Raw genomic sequence first — 19,686 nt, 5'->3', positions numbered from 1 at the left:
GTCCGTACCGTACGTGGTAGTCCGTCGCTGGCCGCAGGTCTTTCAGATGGTACTCCAACTCCTCGCCGCTGAAACACGAAACACGGCCTCGTCACGCCACGTGCACGCAGCAGTCGCCTCCTGCCTCCCACCTCGGGGCGCGTCCTACCTGTATATGAGGCGGTACTTTCCGTCTCGGCCCTTATCTGACAGCGACAGCTCGAAGGAGCAGGACACGGGCACGCCGTTGCTGAGCCGGTTTGCCAGCCCCGCCGGGGGAGCCCAGGCCAGTCGGGCCGCCCTCGCCTGAATGTTGGACACCTGAGGACGCATTAAACACAGGATGGCTGTGACACGGCAGCAGAGCAAACGCGTGTTCTGATTGATCACTGATTCCTGATCGATCGACTCTGGGCTGCAGCTCTGCGTCGTTTATCTCTCAACGTTAAAAATAATAAGCGAGGCAGGACGGGGCTCCAAGGTGCATTCAGGGACACTGCAGTGAAAGTTGACAGGCTCGATGATTCATCCGCGCGTCCGTCTCATAGTTTTAACGGGGAGGAAACTGTTAAAAGAATCAAATGTGGAGGAAACGATGTGAGCAGAGGAGAACGTGCTCCTCTGAGCTCCGACCCAGAGGAGGAGGAGGTAATTACAGGTGACGAGGACCTTAAACTCTGTCTAACTTCCTCCTGCAGATTCTAAATGCTGCAAAACAAACCCGTTTTAATTTCTCCCATCCAATGATTGGTTCCCCTCGGGGAGGACGGACTGTTTGCTGGATGACATACAGATGCTGCCATCTCGTGGCTGCAGAGAGCACAGCTCTTCTACGAGTCAGTGAACGCATCACTAATATGAACGATGAAAACATGGGGAAGACATGGGTGGATGGGGGGGGGGGCTGCATGCTGACCTGTGGTTTGTCGATTGCAGACAACGTGTCCTGAACACGCTTGGCCTCTGAATCATGATCTGAGGAGACAAACAGGAGCATCAAAAGTAAACAAACGATTCCCATTCAGATGGAATTTAACCCTTTAAGTGAAGAGGTGAAACACTAATGGTCCATGAGTTATTGGTGACATCACTGTTACCATGGACACAGGCTGGTATACGTCCTGCTAGTTCTGCTCTTTGCTGTCATGGCAGCAGCGAGGACTGCAGCTTCCAGACCGTTTTCACATCATCATCATCATCGTCATCAGGTTGAAGAGCAGAAACTGGTTCCAGCTGATCCCGGATCAGAACCTGGCGTTCTGGCATGTTTGGTGACATGCTAGTTCCTACAGAGGGTCCAGTCCTGAGTAAAGGAGCCGGTCGGAACACGGTTCCTCCTGTCAGACGGCTCCTCCATCAGGAGGTGCGTTTCAGCAGTCTGACATCTTCAGAGGAGACGGCCTGACTGTTTCTGTGTGTGTGTGTGGGGGGGCACTTATGACTCATGGCAACAGTGATGTCATGAAAGCACAACCTCAACTTGACCTCAGCATCTGCTGCAGCCAACATGGCTAACGGGATGCGGAGGTAAACGATCCGCCCACGATTCCACCGACTCTTTAAACCCATTTAGAAGCAGAGCTATTGAACCTCAGGAGAACTTTAGGTCAGGTGACCTCTTCCTACAGGAAATGTCAGAGATAAATATTTTTTTCATACGTGCATTAACATTTCAGTCTGCTATACAAACTTATTTTTAACTGATCAGCACTAATAAAATGAATAAAAAGGTTTAAGGCTGCTCCAGCTGCTTTACAGATTAATATTCACCAAGATCACGCTGTCCTCAAACGCCCCGGCTTCCTCTGACCTCACAGCCTGTCTGCGTGTTTGGGCAACAGCCAGACGGAGCAAAGGAACTCAACGGCCAGCAGGAAGAGGAGAGGAATGAGGAAGACGGGTTTCACAGGATGGACAGACTGCTGGGAGGACAGCGAGGAGATCAGAAACCCAAACACGAGGAAATGAAAAGAAGATCAACAGATGACGGGCAGGAGAGCGGCGGCCCGACGACGAGTCCCAGTAGCGTTCCCACAGATGGGGAGGTGCAGGTGGTGCAGGAGGTGCAGCAGCCTTCCTCTACCACACTAACAACTCCTGCTCCACAATGGCCTGCAAACGCAGCCGTCTGCATCGGGTCAGAGACAGACCCCCCCCCCCTCTCCCATGCAGTCCTGCAGGACCGGAGGGAGGCAGCATCCCGTCTTCAGATCCTCGGATCAGGAGAACAAAGTGAGGGACGTGGAGCTGGAAGGAGGGAGGAGATCATGATCCGCAGACAGAAGTCCATCTGCTCCGCAGCTGCAGAGACGGGCGTCCCGACGTCGCTGCAGGACAGACACAAGACCTTTCCCGGCGTCTCAATGTGTGCTTGTGTAATTTAACAGCAAGGGATTATGGGGAAATGTTTTTTTTAGAACCCTGACCCCATCTGATTCCGCTCAGCCCACTGCTCCCCCTGTGATTGGACGGAAGCGTCTCCTCCAGCGCGTGATCTCAGCAGGAAACGCCCCTCGTTCTCTCTCTCCACTTCCTCAACATCGCTTGTCCTCGCCTTTCTTCTTGTACCGTCTTCTTTCCCTCCGGTTTCCCGACGAGCGTGGCCGTATTTGGGTTTATGATAAAGAGATGACGTCTGTGTCAGATTATCGCCATGGCGACAACATGAAAACAGTCCCGGTCGGAAAGGTTGCAGCGAGTTCAAGCCTTTGAGTTCTTTTAAACTCGCTTTAACCGCCGCTGTTCTAAGCGCGTCTTTGGCACTGGACTGCAGCGCCCTCTAGAGGCTCCACCGAGTTCAGATCCTTTACTCACAAACGCCATCTTCGCTTTCCTCGCACGGGCAGAGACTGCACAATATCGGTCCTTCTCTTCTGGAAAAGCAGAAGCAACAACCAAGTCAAAGTTTCTTTCCTCCATTTCTCAGGAACTCTCCCGGACACAAACTGGCGTCACGTTGTCCCTCCACGGGCGAGTTTCCACTAGCACAGCAAACAAGGCGGACACACATCTGGCTTCACCTGAATTCCCCCCCCCCCAAAGACGTTGGACCAACGACGGCGGCGCTGAAGGAGTCGGCCCATCTGGGACCTGTGGTAGTGATGCAGAGCCAGGACGGAGGTGCAGACGGGACCGGGATAACATCTGTTTCCACTCAGGTCTGAGGAGAAGAGGAGGATCTGCTGGGGAACGGACACGAGCTTGCCAAGTCAGCTGCTGCGTGTGTGTGTGGTGCGTGTGTGTGTGTGTGTGTGTGTGTTGGGGGTTCCAATAGAAAGTTAGGAGGAATGTTTCTTCCCTGACTTTCAAGCATCCCTGAGTTCCAGGTCAGTAGGTTGACCCATAAATAAACTGTAATATGAAATCCTGAGACAAACCATTACAAATAACACAGTGGTGACATCATCATTAGAGCAGTGACATCATCATTAGACTGGAGGGGAGCTGGTAAACCGTCTCAAAGTCTAAGCTGCTAGCGATGCTAATATGGAAGCTAACAGATGCGCACTTCCTGCTCAGGGAGGAGCAACACGACTTCCAACCAACGACCTCATCAGCTCCCATTTTATATAAGAGCTGATGGAGGAGCGGTTTTCTCCCTCGCTGTAATGGCCACATGTTTAGCTCTATCCAATCAGATTCTAGATGTTCAGCAGCTTCTCAGGACGCTGACGCTGGACTCATTTTAACATCTTCATAATTCTCTGAAGTTCTCTAAAGTTTTATTGAGTGTTTCACTTTGAAGAACCCGATGAGGGGAGGGCACCCCGCCGTCTCCTCACTCTCTGCCGCCGTCACGTCAGCAGAAGAACGATCATCTCTTTTAATGAACGCCTGATGTGTCGTTAAAAACCACCCGAGTGTGGGCCTTCATGTCTCTGCACATCTCAAAGGCTTCCTTCATCCCCAGCAGGGCTCTACAGGTATGTGCCCCCCCCCCGCTCTCCCCTCCGCTCTGTCTCACCCATCCCCTCCCCCCGTGGCTCAGCCTTTACCAACAAGGCCGTTATTGTAGCGGGGTAAACCGATAGCGCTCAGGGACGGGTTCAGCTATGCGGGAACCCCCTTCCCTCTCCTCACCCCCTCTCTTTGCACACATTCATCCATTCATTCTTTATTTTGGGTGAGACAACAAGGGGGGGGGAACTAAAGGTGTCCTTTATGGTGGCTGTTTGAAGAGGTCAGCGAGGACAGAAGTCGGAGCAGCGATGGAGGTCCGATGCTGCCGATTCCCCGAAGCCCCGCCCCGAACCGCAGCAATCTTGCTTCCTACCTTGTGCGTGCGTCTCCGGCTCGCCGCTCCGTGGACTGCTCCGGAGGCGTCGCTCGGGCTTCTTCCCGCCCGGAATGCTGACTCCGCCCACCAACCCCACTGGCCCCAGCGATGGAACGTGTGACTTGCTGCTGCGTCGGACAGAAAAATCACAAAGTGTCACATCAGTGGCGGGAGGAAACGTGCTGTTGCGTGATGTCATGAGGCCGGGCTGCGAGGTCACCTGTATCCGTTGTGTGCTGGCCCCAGACTGCTCTTATAAAGGGTGGTGGGAGGGGAGTTGAGCCGGTTCTGTCGCTCCAGCTGCCGCTGCTCCTTCACCTTCTTGGGTTGGGGTTTGTACGTCTCCTCTCTGCTGATGTAGTTGGACATCCCATAAACCGGGATGATTTCTGGAGGACGGCAGAGATGAGGTCAGAGTGCAGGCCGAGCGAAGCGCGACGTCGCCGCGCCGACCAGTCCGCGTCCCTACCTGGATCGCCGTACATGGGGGGCAGGTGGTGCTGGTAATACTGGTGGGGGGGCAGCTCTCCCGGATTGACAGGGGGGTAGAAGGAGTGAGAGTTGGGGATGAAGTGGGGGTGAGCCAAGTAGGGGGGGAGGTGGTGTGTGGGAGAGAGGGCCGGAGAGTAGGAGGGTGGGTAGCACTCTGGAGACTGGGGGGTCACCACCACCCGGCGGACCCCTGTGGTGTCCTCCAGCACCTGAAAGACAACGGGACAGGACTGTAACGGGACACCTGAGCAGGAGTCACACTGATATTCCTAAACTGCTAAATAAACAGTTCCGTGTTTAGGGAAACTGTTGTCCTGGCAACGGAGCCTGAGGAGGCTGTGGGCTTCGCTGATCTTTGACCCCCCCTCTGACTGCCGTCTTATTGATTGTTGGACATTGACAGATTTCTTATTTTATTTTTGATGCCCAGCTCCACCTGTTTCTGTTCTAGACATCCCAGACGGTGAAGAACGGGCCTGGATTTGGCTTTTACGCAGATCCAGGATGGGAGGCTGATCAATCAAATGCATGATCAGCTTCCGTGGGTCTGATTCTGAGGTCCACTGAGGAGTAGATGCCCTGGACACTCACCTGTGAGATGTATCCTGGGGGGACGTGGATGGGGGGGATCGACCCATTTGGAGACATCATGGGAACCTCAGCAGGACCTGGAAGAAAGGAGGAGAATTTATTTAAAGTCAATCCTCATGTCCATTAGTCAGTCCGCAGAACACACGTGTGTCACCGCGCGCGCGTGTGCGTGTGTGCGTGCGTGCGTGCGTGCGAGACACTGTCGCGCCTCTATCACAGGTGGGGACGAGACATAAAAAAGCTCTGGAAGCTGAAGATGAGCCTCTGAGGAAGTCTGTCTGATGGCCTGAGCAGACTGAACATGATGTTGACTTTTCCGACCCCCCCCCCCCCCGTCCTGTGGTGGAGGTCTGCGGCTGGGAAGCTCGTTGAGATGCCGCTGGGACAGCTGGAAGCAGAATAAATCAGACAGAGGTACCGATGGATCCGAGCCGACACCTGGTGTCCCGTCAGGATCCAGAGGAACAAGGTCAATTAGGAGGACTGGCCCTTTAACTCCCGACATTCAAAACACACAACTTTATTCCTCTGTCCGCGTTTTAGCTGCTCCACCAATCAGAGAAGAACCCACCCAGGTGGCCCCTCCGTCGGACCATGCTGGTTCACCTGGACTCTGAACTGGACTCTGGGATAAATGGCTATTTGATGTAGACTGGTTTCAATGAAATCCCAGTTAGGGCCTGAAAGTCCTGACATCAGTCATTGCCCTCACCCCCTCCCATCGGAAAACAAACAGGTTACAGGACAGTAAATACCCCCCCCCCCCCCACACACACACACACACACACACACACGCAAACAGACGCGTTTGGACAGTCGGCGCTCTTCACTCAGCAAACAGCAGCATTCCTTGGCTCACACACACACACACAATCCCCATCCCGGCCCCCAGGACCGGACCCAGCAGACCCAACCCCTCTCCAAAATACAAGACCCTCTTTGTCCCGCTGGCCCGCGCACACACGCACACACACACACACACACTAAATGAGCGTTCCAGAGCATCTATTTGGTGGGTGTGGCCTAAGAGCCATGCTGTGATGACATCATGGACTCTTACTACTTCCTGTGTCTCATCCCTGAAGGAGCCCTAACTCCTGCTTCCAACCGGACACATCACTTAGGATGTCATATCTTGCATGAGGATTGCTGATCCGGGTTCTGGGGGCAGGTTTTCATGGTCCAGGAGTCACCAGACGTGGATCGACCAATCAGGGGACTGCTGCTTTATGGGGGCGTGACAGAGGAGGTATATAGATGGTTTCAACATTCACATGAAAATTCTCATCTCAATAAAAACATCTGCATGAGGAGGAGGAGCTGAGAAGAGGAGTGCCGCATGAGGAGGAAGAGGAAGAGCTCATGAAGACGAATCACAGAAAGTCTAGATTTACACAGGAAATACACACGTTTAACATAAACATCCTGTCTCTCTCTCTCACACACACACACACACACACACACACACCTCCTCTCGCAAACAAATGTGTGTTTCTATCCAGCTGTGGACGTCAAGACAGGACAACTTTAGGATTCCCATCATGCACCTGTGTCTGGCCCTCCATCCTGTCTCTCTGAACTCCTCCCATCCTCCTCTAAAGTTTGGTTTTTATTATTTTTATTGTCCAAACTGTCTTTGGTCTCATGGATGACGGGGACACACTCGAGCAGCAGAAGGGAACCTGCATGCAACCATCCTTCCAGAAACCAGTTCCACCGATGGACCGGTTCTGGAGGGAGGTGATCTCTGCTCTGAGATCAGTTCCTCTGTCTGAGCTCTCAGAATCTGGCTTGGCAGTGGTTCTGGAGCGATGACAGGATGATTCCTCCTCCTCCTCCTCCACTAACGCCACGTTATCCACATGTCCAAACAAACATCAATTGTCAGATTGAATTTACCTTAAACGTATATTTATAGAAGAATAACTCAACCAGCGTTCACAGCTGAATCTGGCCTTTTGATCACAGACTATACGATTATTGATTACATAGATTATTATCTATGCCTGCTCCGTCCACCACTGTTGCACTCTTTGTCCTCAGACTCACACACGTGGTCGTCACAATGAAAGGAAACACACACGCTGCAGGCAAAGTGTGTGTGTGCGTGTCGATTTGTGACCTACATATGAAACACAGACTTCCTGAGAAAACAAAACCCATCGGGGAGTCTTAGAATCCAGCCGTCAGAGCGCCGCGTCCAATCAGGACGGGTGTTTGTGTTCCCGTGTGGGTCAGCTGTGACGTGGCGTTGACTGGAAGTTATGTAAGCATCCGCGGGTAACCTTATCGGTCCTCTGAGGGACACGCCCACAGCGGATCACGCCTGCTCCCGTGTCCTCCAACACGGCTACTGGACGCTCTGGGTGGGAGCGGGACGAGGAACAGAGCATGATGGGAAATGGAGGAGGAAGAGGAAACATGAGAGATAGCTTTGAATTAGCGGCAGAGCAGTGTGTGTGTGTGTGTGTGTGTACATACATCCTGGAAAGGTGTCCACACACACACACACAGCTCATGTGTGTGGAACAGATCTCTATACACAATGTGTGTTTAAGAAAACAAACTGCAAATCCGGACACACTGTAATCAGAGCTGCTGCAGATTTACTGAGGAATGTAAACTATGAGCTGAGTGTGTGTGTGTGTGTGTGTGTGTGTGATCTCATAAACTTGCTATGCTCAAGGCTTCATGAGAAAACAAAGAGGAAGTCTATGTGAGCAGATGAAACAATCAGCACACCTGAGCTGAAGAAAGGTGGGGATTTTGAATAAGCTTTTCCCGGATGTCGACATTCGCTGACATCAGCCGGCATCGTTCTAACTTTATCCCCCACGTCTCCACCCTCACTATTAAGTATTAGAACTATTGATCCGATATCTATAGAGCTAGAAGACGAGTAAGAAAATCATTTCAGTTCTGCACAGGAGGAAGCGTTAGCGTCACCGCCTGATGAAGATCTGTTCAGACCAGATCGCAGCCCGTTATACGAGTCGATATCAATTACAAAACTGATTAACTGGTATTCCCTTTAGCAGAAACACACACACACCAAGAACAGCAACAGTGCAGACACTGATGATTCATTTAGTTCTTTCCTTAATCAACTCTTCATGTCTGGCAGGAGTGAAAGAGAGTGAGGAGGAGAAGAGAGAGCAACAGCTGTTGGTATGTAAACATCATCATCATCATCGCTTCTTCCTCCCATTAAGACGCAACAAACTCTCAGACCTTGACCCGCTGAGGAGCAGCTCTGATAGGCCGTCTATCTCTTCACGCATTCCTCTCCTCTGAGTCACAGCTGAACGACTCCAGTCGCCACGACGACCAGAGAAAGTGTGTCGGAGGACGGGAGGCGAGGAGGCGTGTGAATGTCAGTGGAAAGAAAGGCAACGCTGGAAGTCCTAGATTAGCAGGGACTTTCCCCCCCTCCCCAACTCCAAATTCCACTCTTTGTGTGTTTATAGCAGTGTGTGTGTGTGTGCGTGTGTGCGCGCGTGTGTGCGTGCGCGCACGTCTTACGGCTGATCACACCAGATCGTGTGTGTTCGTAAGAGGAACAGAAACCAGGAGAAGAATCTAGGTCAGACTCGTCTCTGCATCCCGGAGACCACGGACCCCCGTCCAGGCAGGTTGTTGGTCCCCGAGGGTCCGTCTCCCCACCGGACAGAATCCTGTTTACGCGGAACTTCAGTATTAAGATTCCTTCTCCAGGACGACACTGAGAACCAGGATCCATCCATCCATCATGGGAACAGCTGCTCCAGGAGAGAAGAGCATTTCCTGTCCCGGACTCCTCCCAAAAGTTAATCACGTGTCCCAGAGGTCTACGGTGCCAGCCGTCCCTCCGTCCCTACGTCCCTCCATCCCTCCATCCCTCCATCAATCTTTGGTCGAGGTCCAGCAGACTTTTTTGACTTCCTGGTTCCTCCTCTCAGCAGGAGGAACTGTTAAACTCGTCTTCATCACGAAAAACTTCACCAGAATCACATGATCAAGAAAAGCTAGCCCAATCAGATCCCAGAGGAGGCATGAGCCACATGTGGAGAGCATCTACCCCCCCCTGCCAGAAAGAGAAGGGGAGACAGGGAGAAAGTGAGGGAGGAAGGAGGGAGAAGTGCTCCAGCTGTACCCTGAGTTTTCAAGAGAGCCAAGAATTTCATCCCTGGAAAAGTTCTCGCTCTTCTTTCTCTGGAAAATTCTCCACGCAGCTGCTGCTCCCCACGCGGGCCTCCATGTGAAGACAGACAGCCCCCCCACACACACTCGTCAGTGGGCCAGTCCCATCAGCAAACACAGGCCTGGATAGACCCAGACCAAGTTAGCAGCGCAGGGGTGGCTGAGGTCACGGCGGAGAGGAAGTGGCCTCGCCCCGGAATGCACGGCAGCCGACGAGACCAGACCAGACTTGCCGCGTCTGCTTCTCGCGCGCGTTCCCTCGCTCCACCTTTTATTTACCTTTCTTCATTCCATCCCGTTAGTTCCACTCCAGTTCTTCCTCCCTCCTCCCCCTGACTCCTCACGGCCTACCGTCTGAGGGCACCGGGTTTATGGACAAGCGCCGGCCAGAACAACCAGAACCGACCCACCCTGAGCCTCATCAGTCCAACTCTCTCTCTCTGCCCTTTTGTTTCTGTACAGTGGAAAACCTCTGGGAAAAGAAAGACAGGTATGCGCAGAAACTGTGCCCACGGGGGCCGCATTCCATTACGAAGCATGTGTAGCGACGGTCCGACCAGCGTTCCCAAACCAGTTAGACAAACCCCCCCCCCGCCAGACCCTCCAGCAGCACCAGTCGATACAAACCCTCTGATCGATGGATGGATAACAGGAGGGGAACCTCGAGAACAGATGTGGTGTCTAGGTTGACCCAGACAGATCAAGATGGATCCAGATAGTCATTGATAGCATCTACGTTACCATGGTGACTGATGCCATTGACTGATTGGAGGAGAAGGAGCACTCAGACCTCCACAATCTGCCGTCACATCCTCAGCCAAGCGATGGAGGGGCAAAAGAGGAGGTGCAGCTGGAGTGACGAAGGTGCAGCATTCTTATAAGGCTGCCTCGTGATGTCACATCCTCCCTGGCAGGACACAGTTTCCTGTTAATCACCCCCCCAGCCTCATCAGCCCTCATAAAGGTCCAGCAGAGAGCAAACAACACAGTAAAGCAACACGGCCTGTAAAACACACGCATTCCAGAGCAGGGTGCTTAAACACACCCCTCCACCGCCCGGCTTTTGAAGTGAGTGTGGGAAAGCTCGGGGAAACGCTCATAGTTGGGGGGGGAGGGGGGGGGGGTGGAGAGAGGGAGAGGGGGAGGGGAGAGGAGCAAGGAGAATGTACACATGACAGCAACGGGGTGACACTGGGAGTACTAGTGGGAGGTGGGACTGCAAAGATGACCCACCTCCAGAATTTACTTCAGAGTAGCATGAAGCTAACGCGTGTAGCATCATAACAATAAAATTACAGCATCAATATTTCTGCTCATCCATAAAGTAATCGACATTTATAATGTTTAAACTGGAGCTGGGGAGTTGAGGCAGGCCAGCAGACGAGTCTCACATGAAGGGACGTGTTGCGGTTGCTAGGCCGTCGTCTCCAGGCTGCGCGGCTCTGCTGTTAGCATTCAGGCTTGGCGGCAGCAGCTAAACAGAGGTTGCTTTATATAAACGCTGGTTGCTGAGTGGAGGCTCTAATCTCACACAGGCGGCTCACATGCACGGACAAACGTCTCAGTAATCACACCGAGGCTCCGTCTGAACGCTCCCCACCTCCCATTAAACCCGCTGACCTGCTCCAGAGGGAAGCCGTGTGTGGGCCCCCCCCCACGTTAATAGTGTGTCCATTCACAAAAGACCCCGCCCGTCATGTCTGCAGCCAGAGGACAAGGTTCAGAAATAGAATCTGAGCTCCAGGTAGCCGGTACCCGGCCCAACAAGCCCTTCTCTCGCAGGTCTTTCTATAAAGACCGTTAAAAGTATCTGAGCATGGTAACAAACAGGAAGTCTCCCCGTCGCCATGGTAACACACGTGTCCATGTTGACCGAAGGGAGGGGAATCAGCAACCTCACAGTGACATCATGTTAATGCAATGACGTGTGATGGACTGACCCTGGATGCACTGCAGCGAGCCGTCCTCCGCCCGGATGGTGAACGTCTCCCCCGGGTTCACCTGCACCAGGATCACCTGCACACACGCACACACACACACACACACACACACACACACACAGGTACAGACATCAGAATCATTTCACCAGTCCCTCTGCTACGCGTCAAATTGTCTCCCAGGTCGGGGCCGACACACAGATCGAGCTGTTCGATTAGCTAACGCGAGAGGACGCCGCTAAAGCCACGATACACACAAACCCGGAGGTCCGGGATTCACGCTCCTTACCGTCAGATTGTCCGTGTGCATGTTGAGCGAGTACACATGGCTGTAGACATGAAATAGATGACCCTCCATCTCTTACACACACACACACACACACACACACACACACACACACACACAGCCCCGTCTACACGCTACAGGTGTGCCGTCAAATGATCCTTCCTTTCTTGACCACACACGCTCCAATCTCAGCACTAACCTACTCCACACACACGCACACACACACACACACACACACACACACACGTACTCTTACTTCCTGTCTACTGCAGTGGCTGCTGTTGCCATAGGAACCCCAGCATAGTGCAGGGTGACCCAAGGACTCAGAAAAAACCCCACTTGTGACCACGTGGTGCGTCTGATCCCGGGATCCCGAGGGCACGATTAAAGGGTTAATCCTCTGTTTATGTTCCAAATTATCTACAGATCGGAGAAGAACAGGATGCCCCCCCCCCCCCCGCCCCCCGCCCCGCCCGATGAACCAGTGATGAAGATGGCAGATAACAAGGAGGCCTTACGGGACAGAAGTGTGTTTACCTGCTGCGCCGCGTCACCGTTAACCATGTGAGGCATGAGAGGGACCTCCCCATTCAGGAGGGGGGGCGGAGCCAAGTCCAGCGGAATGTGGTCTGTCATCACCAATGTGACGTACATTCATGGAGAAATTCACTGAACCGCCCGACCTGGAGAGCAGAGAGGAAGAGGAGGTCAGCGAGGAGGAGGAGGTCAGCGACGCACGCACACAAACCTTAAAATGTATTTCAGTTTTAAATCCAGCTGTAATGTCACAAGCTTGAGTTTTATTTATTTACTTAATTACTATTATTAAAGTAATCGTCAATTAAAATAAAATTAAAATGGGAAACAGTTGTTTGTTTAACTAACAAACCTCTTTTCTTCATCACATACAATGCATATTCAGTTACTTGATCAATCACCAGAGCATTAATGGAATAATCGATTAGTAAACTAATCAATGACTGCAGGTCTACTTCCTGATGCCATTTATTAGTTTATTGAAAACAGATGCAGAAGCGTCTTCGCCGTGACGCGATCCAGAGAAAAACAACGCGTTTACGAGGCCCGCTTTTCACGACGTCACCATGGCAACCGATATGCGCAGCACCTGGTTCCAATGATGGAGTCAAATGTAAATTACTGAGGCTGTTCTGCAGTCTTGGTGGAGGGATACGCTCTCTGCATGAATGAATGAATACTAAATGATTGATGAACTGGTGAAACACATTTTCACAATTCTGGATTCATCGCTGATTGGCTCGCGACTGCGTTAGTCAGATTTGTACGATAAAAGAAAAGGCCGATTGCGACGTCTGTCAGGACAAAACAAATCCGATCACGTCCGGCGTGAGAGAGAAAAGAGACGAGACGGACTCGCCGCTTCATCAGCAGCAGGCCTGTGACATCAGCGGTCCACATCCTGTCTGAGGGACTCATTATCCAAGACGAATGAGGTGAACGAGATAACCGGCCCCACTGTTCGCCGTGGAAACGCATCAGCAACAGGATCTACTGAGGCCTTCTAGGGTCACAGCAACCAGAGAGCTAAATGTGGAGCGTTCATAATAACAGCGGCGAAACCAAAAAGCATAAAAACAACCGAGGCCATACATCTAAGTGGAAAATAACACAGCTTCACCTCATTGGCTGCAGGGCAAAGACATAGCCACAAAAATAAAGAAAACCAGCGCCGGCCGTGCACGTGGTCCACACACGCACACACGTGCCCTGACAAGAATGGGATAAACCGTTTATGATGAGATGAATTGCTTTATATTTACTTTATTATTTACTGCTAGGAAGGAACAATCACAAGACTTATCCATTTAACTTAGGAGGCGAAGGAGTGCTGCCCCTCACCCCTATGTTGATGAATGTTTCACACAGTCCTGGTTCACACAGAGAAATAGTCTGGAAAAGACAGCCAATCCGTGCATGAGTAGCGTGGAGCCTGCAGCGATGTTTCTTAAACAGTAAAAATCCTGCAGCAGTGACTTCAGAGCAGACTTGATCAAAGGTCCGATCACTTCGTGCTGCCTCCAGACCGCAATGCTATGCTAACAATCCTGCTGACCACAGCGCATTAACAGACAGACCCCGCCCCCCCAAACAGTAGACATCAAGCAGGGACAGACAAAAGTTGAAACTGGACTTGAAGCCTAAATCATCGTGACAAACAGCCTCAGTAGAGGAAAACAGAAATACCTGCAAAAGGTGTATTCAATCCATATTTATCCATTAGAGCCAAAACCAGCAGAGGCTTTAGAGGTGGAGATGACCTTTGACCGGTGGTCACCGTTACTTCATGTAACGTCCTGATTAATTTTTAACCCCGGATTCGAATCAAACAACAATCATCCAGTGTGTGTAATCATGGAAACTTCCTCAAATATAAAAGCTGCAGAGAAACAGAAGCCGCAGATATTCAGAGGTAGCTCTGACCTCATAACGACATCATTACTCATGCGTCTATTCATCACACACACACACACACACACACACTCCAGTTCTTCTATGAAGCACACTGGATTTTCCACAAATCACTAGACTGTGACTTCCAGTCGATGCTTCACACCTCTCAGTCGTCACCATCTCTCTCCCTCTCTCTCTCTCTCTCTCACACACACACACAAACACACACACACCTCTAGCAGCCAAAACTGCGAGATGTTTGTTCGAGCTTTCAAATCATGAGTCAGCAGTAATCAAGCCCCCCCCCCCCCCCCTCCGCTCCACTCAGTCTGATGTATGCCCCTGAAACCTCCGTCTGAGACGAACCCAGAAGGCGATTCAAGTCAACTTGTAACCATGGAAACAAAATAAACACAAATAAGGAAAGTCCATGAAAGCAGACGGCTCCAATTCAAGGTGCGACTGATGCCTGTAGAAAGTTCAGGAAATAACATTTAAGAGTTTCTGAGGAAGCGAAACATGACGGACGGATAGCTGTAGCCCCGCCCCTCCGGTTGAAGGCGTGTCCAGGTATACAATGAATGATCCAAACAGGTCATGACATTTGGAACAAATCCAGCAGGATCACCAATCCTTGCCAGGATCGCTACGGCAACGCCATCAGTCATTTTTATTTACGTCACACGGCGGCTCCTCCAGAGGTCAGGTGGTGCGTTCACTGCCCGTCTGACTGTAGGCCGTTAATAACTCCTGGAGTGGTGAAATGTTTTCTTATCTTTAGACTGGGAATGTTTGGAGAGAAGAAGACCTGGAGATTCTGACGCGTTTACTGAAATAGGACTTTTACGATAATAATCGGTTAGCATTTGGATCTTCTGCAGAGACAACCGGCGACAGCCTCGTCTTCCTCATCCTCTGCGTTGCTAAGGAATGCGCTCAGGTGTCACGACTGAAGAGCGGCGTCAGAGGCCGAACGCGCCGACTGACGCGAGTCCTCCAACAGTGCCTCAACGACTGGCAGCTTTACTCTGCGCTGGCATTCAGCACAGACGCATCAGTGTGAGAGGAGGAAGGGGACGGCTTCTAAATATGGTGGGAAACTGCCAGCGACACCACTCCCATTCACTCCGGCTCCTTTTACAAAAGTATTCAGTGTATGTGAGAGCACCTTCATCCCAGAGGGAGGGGGAGGGAGGAAAGACAAGTGGAGAGGAATGCTGCGCTTGTGCTCGCACAGAGGAGGGATTTAGGAAAGATGGAACCTCTTCAGGTTCCCACGTCAGCTGGCAGCCTTCTGCGCGAGCGGCTGAAAGAGGCGACGGAGGAGGAGAATCCAGCTCCAGTTTGCCGCCGTTCTCTTGGCCGCCAGATCGTCGGCGAGGACGCCTCCGAGCATCGACGGTCCAAGTCCTCCTGCCCTGTAATTGTGGTAATGATACGTCTTCCACGAAGAAGAACTCGGAGCGGGTGGAGCGGAATGCGACGGAACACAGGCGACACACTTCCAGACCATGTATGAACAAGCTCCGCTCGAAGGCGAGGTCAAAGGTGATGATGCACCTTAAGAAGCCACGCCTGATAGCGGGAGAATGCATTGACCAATCAGCTGTGGGCGTCACTCACATCATTTTCAAACTTTGAATTATAGGACGTTTCATTTTTGGCAGATCGTTTTTTTTAATGATGATGATGATGAATATATTTATTAGATAGCCAGCTATCTAATATGATTAAAAAAAACTAGCTAATATGGCTAATATATATATAGAAGCAGCACAACAAAGACGTATCTGTACGCCGCCATCTGCGTTTACTGAACAAACCCATGGCGCCGCTTCAGGACGTGATGTCAGCAGATGTGTTAGCTGCACCTCTGGCTGCAGCCGTGCTAACGCTAGCTACAAATTCACATGTTGACAACTCGAATTTACTAATAAAACTAGTAGAATGCACAAGTACAGAAACAGACTGATTTAGGATTTTAAAAAAAGACCTAGAAAATAGCGTTGCCCAAGATCGAAAACATGTCGTGAAAGCTGCACACATTGAAAACCCCCAATCTCAGTACATCGACATGTGAATCCAAACAAAACGAAAACAACCAGGGATTCGAACTCGCAGCGCCGGCAGAAGAAGCCCTTCTTCCTCCAGCAGCTGCCACGTCCTCCAGTAGCGCGACGTAGCATCTCCCAGCTTTAAAGGGCCTCCGAGCTCACGCTGCGGTCGTCTCCTGCATGTCGCGCATAAATAAAAGGCAGATGATGATCTTTTAACGATCTGCAGAGATCATCTAAAGGCTTGATGAAATCCTGAGCCGTCACGCTTGCATGTAATTAATCCCAGCATTTCCACTTCCATCCGCTGAAGATTCCACATTCTGCAGATCAGTGGGTACAGCCGAAGCGCCGACAAGTCAGGACTGGGCCCAGTAAAACGGTAACGTCAGCACTTCTCTCCCCGTCCATCGCCATCCCGTCCCCCCCTGCCTCTCCTGTGTCCCGCCCCGCGAGCACGACAGACATCGGGTGTAAATGGTCTCAATGCTTTTGTATTGCTCTGATTAATAACAGGACTGCTTTTAGCAGACCTCACCTTAAAGCCGACAACAGACTCCGGCGACCCCCTTTAAGCGTCAGTTTCAGCTAAATGCAATAAGCATAACACACAGTTCAGAGTCAGGTCTGTCGACACACAGAACAACCGGTGGTTGGACCACATCCGGTACTCTGACCCCCACTGGTGTTGGGCAGGAAGTGGGACAGGTGCGCTGCTTTACTCTGCAGCGATGAGGGCTGGGACTCCCGGTTTAATAAATGCTTCTGTTGACATTTAAAGTCAGCTTCTTCTTGTCTTTCGTTTCCTCCAATGAAATGCACCAACAGCTCTGACCAGCCTCTTCCATGCTGCCAAATAAGTACCCCAGCCAAAGAGTCCCGGATCCGACTCCACTGCCATCCACTTCCTGGAAAGACCCCCACCTCCCACACATTCCACGGCCCTTCAAAACACAGTTCCCCTCTCCCATTGGCTGCCGGGGAAACATCGGCTCTCTCTATTGGCTGTTGGTGGGCACAGTGGGAGGGAGGGATGGAGTCAGAGCGGAGCGGCGGTCCATTCCCATGCAGCAACTTCAGTTACATAACTGACACTGGATCAGGGCAACACCCAGAACACAGCAGATCACAGGAGAGGTCAAAGAGAAAGAAAGGTGGAGGCACCAGTTTCCTTCGGGGCGTGGGGCGGGGGGGGGTTGTTTTACACTCGCCTGAGGGGATCCAGTGGATCCGGTACGTGTGAGATGGTTAAGAAGCGGAGCTGAGTCAAACACACAACCCTGCGTTCGTTCACAAGGCAGAGAAATCTGTTATTAAATCAAAATGATCTGCTTTCTGTCTGCACAAAGAGCAACTGAGAGAAGGGCAGGACGGCAGGGGGGGGGGGGGGGGAGGGAGGAAGGGGCTTCGTGGTGTGTGTGTGGAGGCAGAAATGTGTGGAATCCTAATTGTGTTATTGCCCCAGAACAAACATTAGTCCTGCCTGTCACAGCGGACGGCGTCGTCCACAATCGGCTCTGTGTTAGCCGTTAGCTTTGTGCAGAGGCAGCACAGCTAGCGCCAGATGTGAACATCTGCCAGCGAGCGCTCCTCCCGCAGCTGTGGGCTTGTGTGTGTGGTTGGGCCGGGGGCCAGTAGGCCACAAACCAGGAAACCCACAGCGGAGGACCAGCAGTCCGACGCCACGTAGCCACGCAGCGGCAACGCTGCAGGAACAACCCCCCCCCCCGACCAATGGTAAACGCTCCTCAATGCCGCGTGTAACAAGTACAGCCCGGAACCAGAACCTGAAGATCGGGACCGGGTCCGGGACTCCTCACGACTTCCCGGTGGGGGATGATCCCGGATCGATAATCCTCAATGCTTCCAGAGTCGAGTTATAATCGGGATTTATTTTACAAGGTTCCCAAAGCCTCAAGAGGATCTTAGCTGATTCATCGCTGAAAGGCATCATGGGTATCCTCTGGACAACAAACAGGAAGTCCCTACATGGAGATATCAGTGGAGGGGGGGGTTCCAGAAAGTGCAGATCGTCCACACCCGAAAGGGGATCCATATCGACCACCATCACCAGAGCATCTGCACCCCCCCCCCCCCCCCCGGCCTCTTCCTCGTCCACAACAACACAGTCATCCTCAGGATTGGTTCTGGCTCTCACTATTCCCGCCCGCCTTCAGACGCTACAGAGGAAGTGGCTTTTCTCATGACCGTGACTCACTCGTCTTTGTTGCAGTGCTGCCGGGTTTACATTCTCCTTTTGTCCTCCTCCTGCCGCGCCACAGTCCAGAGCAGGCCAGGGGCTCAAGGAGAAGCTCCGGGGCCTGTGGGGGGGGCTCACGGCTAACCCCGCGCTAACGCTCTGGATCTGCACGGCTGCAGTCCGGCCACACAATGAGGCGAGTTCCAATAGCCATGAGACTAAGAGCCTGCGCTGGGAGGGGGGGGGTACGCAACCATAAACCATCCGGCTGCTAGCTTAGCACAGACAACCTGCTGCTAATGCTACATAAGAGTCCACTGGCTTACGATGCTTGCTAGGTTAACTTTAAACAGACAGACTCCCAAAGACAAGTGAAATCTGGTTGGCGGTCCATCTCCCTGGGGGGGGTTGTGGGTCAAACCCCAACCACTGCAGGACGGAAGAAGATACTGGAGCCCAGTCTGACACCAGCCACACCTTCACATTTGAATACACCACTGCTCCTCCTCCGCCTTTAACCTGTGTCGTCGTCGTCGTCCCCCCACCAACCACCCTCCCTCACTTTTTGGACATACTTCTCCTCCACCTTCAAACAGCAGCTCATTCAGAATTGGTCGGGGGGGGTTGCGGGAGGCGGTGCAGTTCATTCCCGCTAAATTGTCCCACATGGCTGAGCGTGCTTAGTTTAAACAAACACGGCCACTTCCTTCACACACACACACACACACACGGATCAGATTCTGGTTGGTTAAACACATTCACATATGCATGCTAACAATACAGTGTGCGTTTCACAGTTGTGGAGTGTGTGTGCAAACACACACACTCCACAACTGTGACAGAAACTCATTACGGTGCCTTCATTCTGACAGAAGCTGGATGATGATGATGATGGTGATGGTGACTCATCTGCAGCTCCCTGCAGCATCTGCTCCTTTAGCTCGCCGGTAATGAGGTAGAACAGGGCAAAAAACAAATGCCTGGAGATTTAAAAAATAAAATACAATAAAAACTACTAGCAGTTAGCAGCCGGTAGCAGTTAGCAGAATGCTGCTCATGGATTGGTCAGATTCAGCCGAGCACGATTGTTTGTGACCGAATAAAGCTTCTTCTTCTTCTTTACCTTGCAGTTTAGGGTCAGCCAACGTTTAATCCTATCAGCTGTTAGGAAAGAGGACAGAAGGACAAAGGCCACAGAAACCTTGTTTACACAGGTCTCCACGATGACACGCCTCCACGCCCACTTTGTTTGTTTAACCTGA

At 51.9% G+C, this 19,686-nt stretch overlaps 1 protein-coding gene across 1 annotated transcript in view; it reads right to left on the bottom strand.

The window, feature by feature from the left end:
• fndc3ba (fibronectin type III domain containing 3Ba) overlaps positions 1-19,686 on the bottom strand; it is a 28,378-nt gene that overhangs the window by 8,064 nt on the left and 628 nt on the right. Inside the window, exons 2-10 of the mRNA XM_068751549.1 lie at positions 12,267-12,423; positions 11,458-11,540; positions 5,339-5,415; positions 4,725-4,956; positions 4,476-4,644; positions 4,253-4,383; positions 896-954; positions 149-300; positions 9-68 (exon numbers count right to left, since the gene is read on the bottom strand). Coding sequence (XP_068607650.1) covers positions 9-68; positions 149-300; positions 896-954; positions 4,253-4,383; positions 4,476-4,644; positions 4,725-4,956; positions 5,339-5,415; positions 11,458-11,540; positions 12,267-12,394 — 1,091 coding nt within the window. The 5' untranslated portion in view covers positions 12,395-12,423. The remainder of the gene's footprint in view (positions 1-8; positions 69-148; positions 301-895; positions 955-4,252; positions 4,384-4,475; positions 4,645-4,724; positions 4,957-5,338; positions 5,416-11,457; positions 11,541-12,266; positions 12,424-19,686) is intronic.

Source organism: Brachionichthys hirsutus, chromosome 18 (genome assembly GCF_040956055.1).
Source record: "Brachionichthys hirsutus isolate HB-005 chromosome 18, CSIRO-AGI_Bhir_v1, whole genome shotgun sequence".
NCBI classification, from domain to species: domain Eukaryota; kingdom Metazoa; phylum Chordata; class Actinopteri; order Lophiiformes; family Brachionichthyidae; genus Brachionichthys; species Brachionichthys hirsutus.
This window is presented reverse-complemented; position numbering and strand designations above follow the sequence as displayed.